Source organism: Zootermopsis nevadensis, unplaced genomic scaffold (assembly GCF_977971745.1).
Source record: "Zootermopsis nevadensis isolate Lab colony 2312 unplaced genomic scaffold, Znev_1.0 Znev_ptg000016l, whole genome shotgun sequence".
Classification (NCBI taxonomy): Eukaryota; Metazoa; Arthropoda; class Insecta; order Blattodea; family Termopsidae; genus Zootermopsis; species Zootermopsis nevadensis.
This window is the reverse complement of record NW_028259148.1, coordinates 11,332,356-11,344,660: the sequence shown is the minus strand read 5'-3', so window position 1 is coordinate 11,344,660 and position 12,305 is coordinate 11,332,356. Positions and strand designations below refer to the sequence as shown.

The following is a 12,305-nucleotide window of genomic DNA, read 5'->3' as shown; positions in this document are numbered from 1 at the left end:
CAATCAAAGCCTCGGACAGACGGACCTAACAATAGGACCGAATGGAAGAGCTGAATTGAGGAGGCCATGGACCAAATACAGACCAGAGAACCATAGAAGAAGAAAAAGAAGAAGACATGAATCACGCAGAAAACAAACCATTGCATACTCCGAAGTCCATTCTTAATTACTCTAATTTACACTTCCCCCTGACCTAGCCAAGCAGAAAACACACAGCATGTACATTAGAGGCAAGTTTTGGAGCTCTGAAGAATAACCAGATGTGTCTTATTGTGCTGGTACCCAGAGTCCTTCTTGAGAAGCGGAAAGTCTCTCAACTAGTCAATCGCTTGCATTTTTTGGACCTGAAGGTGAATTTCTCACAAGATAATGACTGGGCTTCACCCTGAAACAGTTTAATCCAGCCCACAACCTCACACAGTGTTTCTTGATCAATTTTAATTTGCCAGCACTTCAGAGGTCCTTCCTACCTCCATCATCTGGGTGATGGTAAACTTCTACCAGTCTACATAATGTTACAGCCCAGATGACAGCCATTATTGTACTCACCACCATCATAACCTCAAATCCTACTTGTAGTACAATAGAGATAAGTGCAATTATTTATATGGCTTTTACTTTTACAACTTTAAGTTTAAGGTCTGGTGTAGCTCAGTCAGTATAGTGACTGACTACAGAGTGGATGACAGGGGTTCAATTCCCGTCATTGGCAATAGCCACTGCATCCAGACCAGCTCTTGGGTCCACCTACTTTGCTATCCAACTGTTACTAGAGGCCTTTACCCTGGGAGTGAAGTGATGAGGGCGTGAATCTGATCACTCACCTGCATCTAGTTCTGAGGTCAAGAAATGGTAGGTGTTATGCTCCTGCCTCCCTAGACATCTTCATGGTATATATTAATTTTGTCATTGGTGAATTTCAAATAAGCTGCATGAAGGAGGGGGGTTAAAAAATTGAGGAGTAAGAAATGTTAAATTTCACCCACTGAAGAAGAAAATTGTTAACTTGAGCGTGGTCCCTCCAAATTCACTTTTAACAACTGATGTATTTTGAAGAGTTGAAAGGGGTTGTTTTCCCACCATTCACTAGAACTGAAGGATCATGTGACGGCCTGCAATTAGAGTATGTAAAGTAACCTACGTAATGTAATTATGAATGTCAGATTTCAAGTTCTCGTTGCAATGAGTATGAATTTACTGTCTTTTGGGATGTTCTGCCGCGTAATCTGGTAGAAACTGACAGAAGAATTTTGTATGTCCCATAATATTCTTAACTGCGCTATTACACAACTCATATTCCTTTGATGTTATACATGAAGATACACTGGCCTCCATTATTGCTTCACCATGCAGATACAACAAAAACAAGATCCACCCAGGATTGCATTAATATTAAACAATTTAATTACTATAAAAAAGTATCCTTCAAGGATCCAACTAGGGCTAATAAATGTGTGCTTAGCTTAGTTACCTGTTTATTTATTGTACTTTCACTCTTTGATAAGACAATATTTTCAAAATTACTCTGTTTCATTTCAAACATTGGTCTAATGTACAGCATGTTGCATATTTTTATATAAATCATAATTTAAATATTAGTAAATCATAAGCCACAAACAGTTTAATAATAACCTCATGGTCCACCCGAAGAAAATGTTAAGACTGAAACACGTAGTGGCATTTTGATAAGAATAAGATACTGAAAAGCAGTTGTACAGACAGATAATTCTTATATCATTGCTTCTTCAAAAAAGTTCCCATGAATTCTAGTATTGTGTCCTGCTGTCAAAGCAATCTCGGAAGTTATTTAGAATGGTCATTGTAACCATCTGAACCTCTTGCACATTCATCCAAATCTACTACTGCATAAAAATAATTACTGTTACAAAGCTATCAAGAAAGAGAGGAGCTATACCTCCATTCGCCCCAAGCGCCTGTATGGCATGTAGTGGGACAAACAAAAAAATTAGTATCAATAGCACACACACAAGTGGCAGTGACCTTGTAAGACCTTTAGTTATAATGGAAACATGGTCCTGTGCATAACATTTTTTTTTACAGAGTAATAACTTATTACCTCTTTTAAGGGATCCATCCTGTTGTGTGTTTACAGTCCATCTAATGCCTTAAGCAGCTTACCTATTTAAGTAGAGTGGACTATGTAGATGTAGTAATATATTATTTATTTCCGTCAGTACACAAACTTAGTTGTTAAAGACAAAAATAGCCTGAAGATGATGCGGTTGCATTGAAACATGTTGTGAAATAAAATAATGAGCGCTAAAATTGTAACATCGTAATAGCAATGATAAGCGCCAAATTTTAAAGTTTTAGCTTTAATAACACCAATTTTAACAACTAAGTTTGTGTACTGACAGAAATAAATAATATATTACTGAATTAAGCACAAACATGACGCATTCAAACTACAAATATGTAACTCTGTAGTTTAACTCGTCTGTCCGTATGTTTCTCTGTCTGTCTGTTTCATCTCTGAACTTATTCAAATGGATTTGTATTAAATTTTGTAATGTTTCTACACCTGAATGACCAGGTAGATTTAATTTGGCCAGTACCAAACACTGCAAACCTTGTCATACATTATCCTTAAATTTATCTACCTCCAAGAAGCAGAGATATTCTTATGAAGCTGAACTCAATTCAGCTACAGCTTTCTACCAGAAACTACCCCTGCATAATCCACTCTACTTAAATAGGTAATCATTACATAGTGAAGTCAGCAACAGAAAATGTGTATACAAATTAGCAGTCATATCTGTTAATTTTGAACACTTACTGAGAACCACCTGCAACATGTAGTGGATTCTTAATAAACATTGAAACTATAATAAAGAATTATTGTGTAGACAGACTATCTTAATTATATTATTTTCATGATACGTAATATAAATTCCTTGAACAGCATTGTTTCCTCCAGAGTAAAACCCCTCTAGTTGGACACCCCTATATCCTGGACACCCCTCTATATTGGACACTTTTAATTGGAACCGGCGAATATCCTATAATTTTACATGTCCACAACACCCTATATCTTGGACACCCCTTTATCCTGGAACTTGGTCACCCCTTTTGTTGTAAGTTGGACAGGTGCACGCATGCACTTAGTTTCAATGCTTTTATGGGAAACGTTTACAGTTAATATTTTGTTGTTTTGAATTTCTGACTGATGAATGCATTCTACCTGAGGGTGAGACACATTGAACACATCATTGGAATGCAGTGAAAGTGAATAGTTATTCTTTTGTTAAACCCCTCACTGGAGTTTTAACTTTGTCAGTACTATGCTTGCAACTGATTTAAACAGTGTTAACAGAAATTAGAATGGTATGCTTTCGCTCATAACCAACAAGGAATGGTTGAAACCTTATTCGGATTGCGGCGAAAATTAGAAAGAGGATGGCAAATTCCAAGATATAAGCAAAAAAGCAGTTTTTTGTGACAAACTTTTTTACAAGAAATAAGTGACATCATATGTTGAGCTACAGCTTAAGTACAATTAAAAAAATACATTCTGAATATTTAAAATTTCATTGAGGCTGGGGTGTAATGTGCAACCATGAGAGTGGGTTTCAAAATATTATTATAATTAATAATTAAATTAGTCTTAATTCAAGTAAGCCTACAGTAGTTAGATTATGTAAGTAAATAGATTGCATTGTCGGTAAACGTAAAGTATTGGTGCCCTTCCCTTTGAGCTTATCCATGCAAGTTTAATTTAATTTAATTTACTTTGTAAAAATTTAATTTACCCTTTTGCTTTTTCTTATCAATAATTTCTCTACAATTACCACACTGTCATTACACCACAATTTGAAAGGATGATTTTCCCCTTTCCCTCTATCCTGGACACCTCTGTAAGTTGGACGCATTATCGTGGAACCGCAAGTGTCCAAGTTAGAGAGGTTTTACTGTATTTCAAATTAATTTTGCGCAGGCACTGGTCCTCCAGAATAATTAACATCATATAAACTCAGGGTAAAAAATTAATATACTAGTAAAGAGAATTTTAGCTGGATTATGCATCACATAATGAAGATGTGTCAGGCACCAGAGTGAAGTAACAGTCTGTGATGTGATTTGTTGGCTCCCTCTATACCATGGGCACTGCTAAAGGCACAGAACATCCCTTACGATTCACCCATGTGCTGAGTTTTGATGAACAGGTAGTGCAGCATGTGTGTGGAGCCCAGTTCTTGTCCTGATCGCCTACTTTACACCCAAAGTACAATTATAAGCCTTTTTTATGACTTAGTTAACGTACACTTTCTTGAAGCAAATGTGACTTCTCCACATATGCAACAGAAGTTATCCGGACTATTCACATAATTACGAGGCATATTAATCCTACATGACACAAATACTGTGCAAGAAGTAGGAATCTCACAGACAATTGTTAATTGAAAACAAATTACCCAGTACCTGGCCGGATTCGAGGAATATTGCAAGAGTTGAAGATGCATTTAAGGCGGCAACAACTTATCACATAATGCAGAACGGGGTGACTGTAGCTGATCACGTTTTAAGAGTATGGTGATACTATAACTGATAATAATGTAGAGTAACTCACTAATATGAGACCCCAATCGTAATTCGAAAATACAAGCCTATTGACAAATTTTAATGTGATTTTCATGTTCAGCAGCCTAATATTAGTCAAGATTGGTTAGTTTCGTTTTCATAACATTTTATGTGTTGACCAGTGTTATTGTTGTACAAAACATATTATCTGCCAATCTTGTTATATGATTCAGAAACTTGGAAATGGACAAAAAGAGATGTAGATCATTTGCAAGCTACAGAAATGAAATATTTTATGTGGGATAGTTGGCAAAACCAAGAGATAGGATAAGAAATGAGAAAATAAGAAAGGAATTGAAAGTGAACGAACTGAGAGAATATTTAGAAACGAAAAGAGCCTATTGGTATGGACACATGAAAAGAATGGATGATAAGTGAATACTGAAAAAGGCATGGGAAATGAAGTTGAAGGGTAGGAGACCATTAGGTTGGTGGGAGGATCAGGTCCAACATTACATCTAAGATGGACTCGGAACAATTTGGAGTAAAGTCGATGAGGAAGAACTGAAGAGATGGAGGAAGCTTTGAATGGTGACCCATAAATGAGTGGACACATTGGAATAAGATGAAGAAGAAGGTCCAAATATACTCCTCAGCAACTTAATCTGATACCTTCTATCAGTGTTCTGTTCTTAAAGTAAGGATAGACTTAAACATTTTACACACCAGTACAAACAACAAGCAACAATATATGTGTATTTTTTTATTTATATTTTAGTGTATGCCATTGAAGATTGGCCCTTCTCATCTGTAATAATATAAGTAGAATTTAAAAATATTATCCTACTTTATAATATATTGCAGTTCAAGTATTTAATGGCTAGGTTAGGTGTGGTGATTTTTCAAGCTGTTTGCACCAGTATTAATTCAGAAAATCAAAGCAGCTGATTAATATCCTGCAGTTTCATACTCCACTAATTTATTCAGCATAACTACAGTCATTTAAATTTAAGTGAAGTTGTTTCAATAGCACAAGCGATATAGCATTTTGTTTGGGTAGCAGTAAAGATAATCTCTTCATAATCTGTACTCTCTGACAAACATACATTGTGCGGGGGTGGATTTATTGAGAGACTGCAGATAGGTTTTCACAGCAGTGAGTATGAAAATGGCTGACTTCTGGGTTGTAGTGCTATTTAGTCTAGTAGAAATTGACCAGTGTTTCAGAGGTCCTTGCTGCTTCCATCATCAGAGAGGCAGCAAGGAACCCTGAATCATAGGTAATCTACAAGAATACATTGCATTACAACCCAGCACCTTCTTTCTGCTTATCCAATAAAACTCACTGTATCATGAGAATCAAAACTTGCTGCAAAAGATCAGAAAATACAGACACAGAAACACCAATCAGACATCTATGCTAGATTACTCCAGTGAATACACAATTATGTAGTGGTTCATTTTATATTTTAATAGTACAGTATTGTTTTCTACAAAATGGATGATGAATTCTTAAAGTAATTACATATAGAATATATAGATCAGAATGTACAATACATATATTTTAGTAAGTGTTCTTCCACTGTAACAGAAGATTGATTTAGACATTTATATGTTTGTAATGGAAAATACAAAAACATGGGTCTACACAAGTCACCTTTGCACTTGAAGCCTGGAAATTTTGTAGTCATTCTTTACTTCACTCAGCTTACATGGCACTCACAAGTAGTGTCTAGTGTGTCAATCTTCAAGATGATTCATTTGATTAGCTTTGGCTGGACTGAGCTTAAAGCTGTCTTGTATTAATTTACAATATATACTGAAATGAAGTCTTAAGAAATTTTGTGTCTGTTTGGCTATCACAGCATGTTAAGGAGTAGATTTATTTTAACATGACACTACATTATATGAACCCTTTGTTCATATTATGTGAAATGTATAATAGTATGAATTATGTAATATGTATTGTATTATTATGACTTATTCTACAGCTTATTGTAGTCTGACTAACTTATTGATCCTTGGACTGTAATAAAGATGTAACTAAAACTTTTAATATTCTTTGATTGAATAGATGAAAAATGATGTCTTTGTCCACTAACATGATTCCCAATTAAATGAATAGCTATTAGCTTTTCTGCCCTGTTTGTCAACACAACTGATGTGCCTTCTGCTGTTGGCTTGCATACATTTTTCAGTATCCAAACATCTGTTGCCCCACTTAATGGTACCTGCACCTTGTCGTGGTGGTGGGGTTTGAGTACCTCAGTGACCCCAAGAGCTATGCTGGTGGTAGCATAGCTACTGGTAGGGCCTCCCTAGCCAGATTGGTCGAGGGGGAGAGGTCAGACTAAGACAGGTACCCTGGTCCTCCAGGTTGGGGGTTGGTCGCAAGGCTAACAACCTTGCACCGCAAAAAGGAAGATGTTTCAGAACCTCAATCAAAGCCTCGGACAGACGGACCTAACAGAGGACCGAATGGAAGAGGAGAATTGAGGAGGCCATGGACCGAATACGGACCGGAGAGCCATAGAAGAAAAAAACATCTGTTTTCTTTTCAAATCATTGCTGTAAGGCACTTATCACTGCAGCACGTCACCCCATTTAAATTTTAGTATCTTATTGTCAACGTTCTTAGCATTCTTTTAAGATTTTGTGTTCAGTTAAACAACAATTGATAGCCCTTATGGGCAGGTTATCAAATAAATTTGGAGAGGAGAAAAAATACTGAATATGAAGTTTATGGCCAAACCCCTCCACTCTCCTAATGAGACTTTTCACTTTTGCATGGGTTGCTGTCATTGTCTGTGTTGATATTTGCCAGTCATTTCCCTGATATACACTCATGTCATAAGTTCAGTCGGTCATGTTGCTAAGTTTGTAATCTTCACACCAAAGTATTTGTTTCTTAGCAATATATTACTTGAAAACAACTCTCCCTTTGAGCAGCACAGTGATTTCATCTGCAGCTAAATGTTCATGTGGATTTTTAAAAAATACTTATCAATGAGCATATCAAAGAAGGATCTTATTTGCCAAGGTCTGTTTTTGTCAGTCTTGACTAGTTGGTTTCTATTGTTGCAAAAACACAGAAATCTTAGTATGTGGAGATACTGATCTTGGTTTTCCATGTTTTTTAAAATAGCTGAAAGAACTATTCAAAAGTGAACTAGTAATCTCTCAATGTGTAACACTTGTCATGTCCCACTTGGATGACTAAAAAATACATACTCTCCTTACAGTCTTATCAGGGAGGGGGGAGTCATGAGTGCTCATCACTGTTTAGTGTGCCTAAACATTTATTAGTCTATTTTATATTATGCTTCTTTCAAAACATCTTTATCTGTTTATATCTGAATTTAAGGCATTAATGCTTTACGTTATGGAACATCAATAATCCTAACAATATGGATGGATATAAGTGACTTATTTGTTATGAACAGTGTCCATTTTATTAGTAGCAGAAAATCAACCTGTAAGACGCATGACTTATGTTCAGCAGATCAAACCTTCAACAGGTTACAGTCTAACATAATTCCCACAGTTTTCTGAAGTCCTACATGTAATACATTAAAATAGGCCATAACATCTTCTTCCACAGTCCTTTCTAATTGTTATCTTGCTCAATGCTACATAATCTCACAACTGATATAAAGCCATTAAATAATCTATAAATGCATTTATTAAGTTATCAGTAAATCTATGAAAGCACATTATAATGTTCCCATGTTCTACAGCAAGATTCAAAAAGTATTTATGGTAGATAAACAATTTCTGGACTAATCTTTTCCAAGGAAGTAGGAAGTGAGAACATGAACTGGATTCATCTGGCTCAGGATAGGGTCTGATAGCAGGCTCTTGGGATTACTGCATTGAACCTTTTGGTTCCATAAAAGATGGGGAATTTCTAGCTAGGAGTCATTATCAGCTGCTCAAGGAGAAGTAAGTTATTATATCTAGCAATTTTCATAACTCTTTTTCTACAGATACACAGAAAACGGACATTTATTTGTTCAGGCCATAATTTATTATAATACTGCATAAATTATTATATAATGTTAATAAGTGTGAGATCCCTCATACTAATTGGAATAATGAACAAATAGCATGCATTTATGTAACTATCAAGAGTTTGAATCTTTGTGTTCACACTACACTATACCTGATTTATTGGTAGCTTTCATTGCAATAAATTACCAAATTAATTTTCAATTAAATTATACAGTACCCATAAATTACAGATGTGTATGAAATATAACTTTCACATTTCATACCAGTAATACTTTGTTACGCTTCACAAAACTGAAAACAAGATACCAAATTTCAGTTTTCTTCTTTCCCATACTTTTGGTTTTTACTAAGTCGAAGAATGAAGTCCAGCAAATACATCTGCAATTTTACGTCTAATGGGTTGTTTGTTACAAAAAATCCTGGAACTCCTGCCTTTTCTAATGTGACTTGTTGATCACTAACCTGCACACAAACAAAAATAAGTCAGATCAAAAAAATTATTTACACAAGAAAACACAAAAATTCCACAGGCAATATGAAAGAATATATCCTGTTTTGAAATTCACAAATTTAAATCTCCATCTCCTCTAAGTAAAGAAAGATATGTTGAACATAAAGTGATAATTTTAATGCAACAGAACTCTGTATTTCAAATATTTGAAGCTTCTATCTGTGTGTCCACCTCTTACTCAAATAAAGAGACGTTAAAGGTTATGATTAGAAATCCTTAAAATCCACACTAAAATACTCAGCATAATAAACAAAATGGCTGAATTTTGGACTAGGGATGGAAAAAGTAAATGCAAAAATATACAAACCACTCTTCTTAATCTGAGTTACAAAATTTGTAACAGAAATTATGACCTACAAGCAAAACTGTAACCTGTCAAGCATGATTTTATGCCCCTATTGTGGTTACAACTACCTGTGGCTCTCCAGTCTTTACCCAAAGAGGATTTGTGGATGATGGAGGATAAGTATTGTATTTTGTAAACACTGATGCTACATGATTATAGCTTAGTTTACAACAGCTGGCAGAACTTGGAAAAACCAAGAAAGATTCCACTCTTCATGCTTTAAATCTTTTGTGGAATTGATACTATCACATTACAATATACCTTAAAATCAAATTCTCAAACAGTACAATACCTTTGTAATCATTACACATTTGTAGGGTTAAGGACAATGATCTTACCTTTTGGTCAAGTTGAAGAACTAATTTCATATCAGTATGTTTTAATTCTTCTTTATGTTTCTGCTGGAGAAGTATTCGTTGTTTCTGCCTAGCCACAGAATCACTCGTATTTTCAAGCATGTCTTGCATTTCCACTAAAACAGGGTTGTAGTTCAGATGAAAGTTATAAAACATGAATGGATATACAACAATAACAAAAAATCAGATTAGATGCTAGTAAGGAGGTTGGGCTAAACATAAACACAGGGAACACTAAATAATATGTTCATAAGTATTGCTTACATACTATATGCTACTGTTTTTGTGCTTAAAATTAGTATACTCTAGACATATTACCAAGTTGACAATGTACTCACTTGAATGCTTATTGATTAACTGCAACCTTTGCTGGAACAGGTGTTTTTCAGTTACATGTTGAATTTCCATTAAACCCTTCACAATTTCAAATATTGTGTCATTTAAAAGAGCATTTGCTAAACCAGATAGCAATTCACATGGCACTCGTTGCTGGTATTTTCTGAGAGGGAAATCAGAATATTAGAAATGAGTAATATTTAACAGCTCTTTAATACCAGTACTAATAACCATTCCATTAATTTTCATGTCAAAATACAGTAAAATATTGAAAATAAGTACAAAGTTCAGGTTCTTCAACTTTATTGTACGAGAATAGAGAATTTAAACCCCTGTACTGCAGAGCTGCTGCTCAGTCTTAAACGCCAGGGGTAACAACAATTATTAAAGCAACAACTTTTATTATATATACTGTGTAAATGTTGGGTTTTTTATTGTTACATAAGACTGCATGGTTGTGAGGTTAACTTAGGTTTTGAGATTCCAGTGATAACATCATATGGTAAGCTAGTGTAATACATGGAAAGCTGGACTGCACATAAGAGAAATAAGGTACATTAAAGTTATTTCTTTTACCATATCATAATGTATTATTTTATGCCTGTGAAAAATACTTTAACATCTTTATAAATTTTGCCATTGTAATATATACAGGCAATTTATTTTTTCAGGCTTTACTACATTGGTATCTGAATCATCATGACCTGCTGTAACAACTTGTGTGGGTTAATGTGTCGAGTTATAAATCCAGTTCTTTGCTAACTATAAACAAGACCAGAGGAATGATCCATAGTGCAATACACAGCTTCAACTAGTGTTTTCTGCACCTTAACATTTTAAATACTCCTATGTGAAATAAAAAATATACTACAAAAGTGCTACCATAGTTATAGCAATAGATCATGGACAATGTAAAAATAAAAACATGTGTTTTCAAAGTAAGATTCATTCAGGACTCCTACCTAATTATCCTATTATTCATAAAAGTAACTGAACTGAATTGCAATCCAGTTTACATGCCTTCAGCTGTTATTACTGTTACCATCACTAAATTAATTAACATACATTTTAAACAGAGTTCTTTCTTGCCTACTAAATTATTTGACAGAAAATGACCTTGACTTTATTTCTGTACATATTACTATCTAATCAATAAATCAATAAATACAATCCATAACAGCATAAGACAATGCAAGTTAGATCTGTGGTAGCATACTGACCTGATGACAGGTGATCATGGGATCAAATCCCAGTTAAGTCAAAGGTTTCTTATTGTTTCATGCATTTGTTGTTGTTCTACATTGCACAAAGCCTTGCTGTACAAAAGTCGAGTATTTTATGAAGATCTGTTACTAGACATCATTGTATGATGCTCTATTATGTGATGATTAAGTGTTCAAACTTCATGCGGTTTTTGTTTAGCTTATTTTCAACCAGATTTTGTAATTATATCTTGGTAAACAGGTTGGATTAGGTGAAATTACATTTCATTTTCTTTGACAGAAGGAGGGTAAAAGGTAATTTCCAATACAATTCTTTCTTACAGGGGATAGTGAAAACCACATTCCTAATAGTATTGCAATCTGTACAACGTGCTTCTCACACATTAAGCTACATATTGTGCAAATACAAATATAACACAGTAAATAAACAGAAACCTTTATCGGTGTCAGTTACAGTGTAATCTGTGCCTATCGTTCCCACCTCCTAATAAGGCAGATATTTAATTCACAGATTCTAACACTTAAAACAAAATACAGTGTATCGGTGCTATAAATTAAGGAAATAAAATATTCTAAAATAACACAAACAAATTTAAAAGAAGCTGAGTCTTACGGTGGCAATTCTCTAGCCATCAGCTGTAACTGTTCCAGTAGAAAATAAACTTTCTTCTGTAAATCTTCTGGCGTAGGATTTATACTTTCTACAGCCATGAATTTTAATTTTCATCACCACACTACACAAACCACTGATAAACCTTTAAATTAGAAGATAAATACGGCCTATCAGGAGCGTTCAAATTTTAAATTCTAATTAGATTAGAAACATATTTCTCCCAATTCATGTTATAGGAAAGTACCACAAGTTTCGCTACACAGTAATTCAAAACAATACCCGTGACTATACATCTCCAATATATAGACAAAACTACTTATTATTCATTGTATAGCCAACCATATTCGACAAATCCCATAACGTATCAAAA

The 12,305-nt window shown here is 34.6% G+C and overlaps 1 protein-coding gene across 1 annotated transcript; it reads right to left on the bottom strand.

Moving 5' to 3' along the window:
• Nucleotides 1–8,203: 8,203 nt before the first annotated feature.
• On the bottom strand, nucleotides 8,204–12,256 carry gdl (gonadal protein gdl). The gene is made up of 4 exons (XM_022075165.2): nucleotides 11,936–12,256; nucleotides 10,102–10,262; nucleotides 9,746–9,879; nucleotides 8,204–9,012 (listed from the first exon to the last, which is right to left on the bottom strand). Exons 1-4 carry the CDS (start codon nucleotides 12,031–12,033, stop codon nucleotides 8,863–8,865), a joined length of 543 nt encoding a protein of 180 aa, XP_021930857.1. The 5' UTR covers nucleotides 12,034–12,256; the 3' UTR covers nucleotides 8,204–8,862.
• Between the last annotated feature and the right edge of the window lie 49 nt (nucleotides 12,257–12,305).

Excerpts from the sequence above, each read along its gene's own strand:
- gdl (XM_022075165.2), bottom strand. The coding sequence starts at position 12,033 with ATGGCTGTAGAAAGTATAAATCCTACGCCAGAAGATTTACAGAAGAAA. Across the intron at positions 9,880-10,101 it reads GTTAATCAATAAGCATTCAA|TGGAAATGCAAGACATGCTT; the intron begins GTGAGTACATTG and ends ACCCTGTTTTAG. Across the intron at positions 9,013-9,745 it reads TTCTTCAACTTGACCAAAAG|GTTAGTGATCAACAAGTCAC; the intron begins GTAAGATCATTG and ends GTTTGTGTGCAG.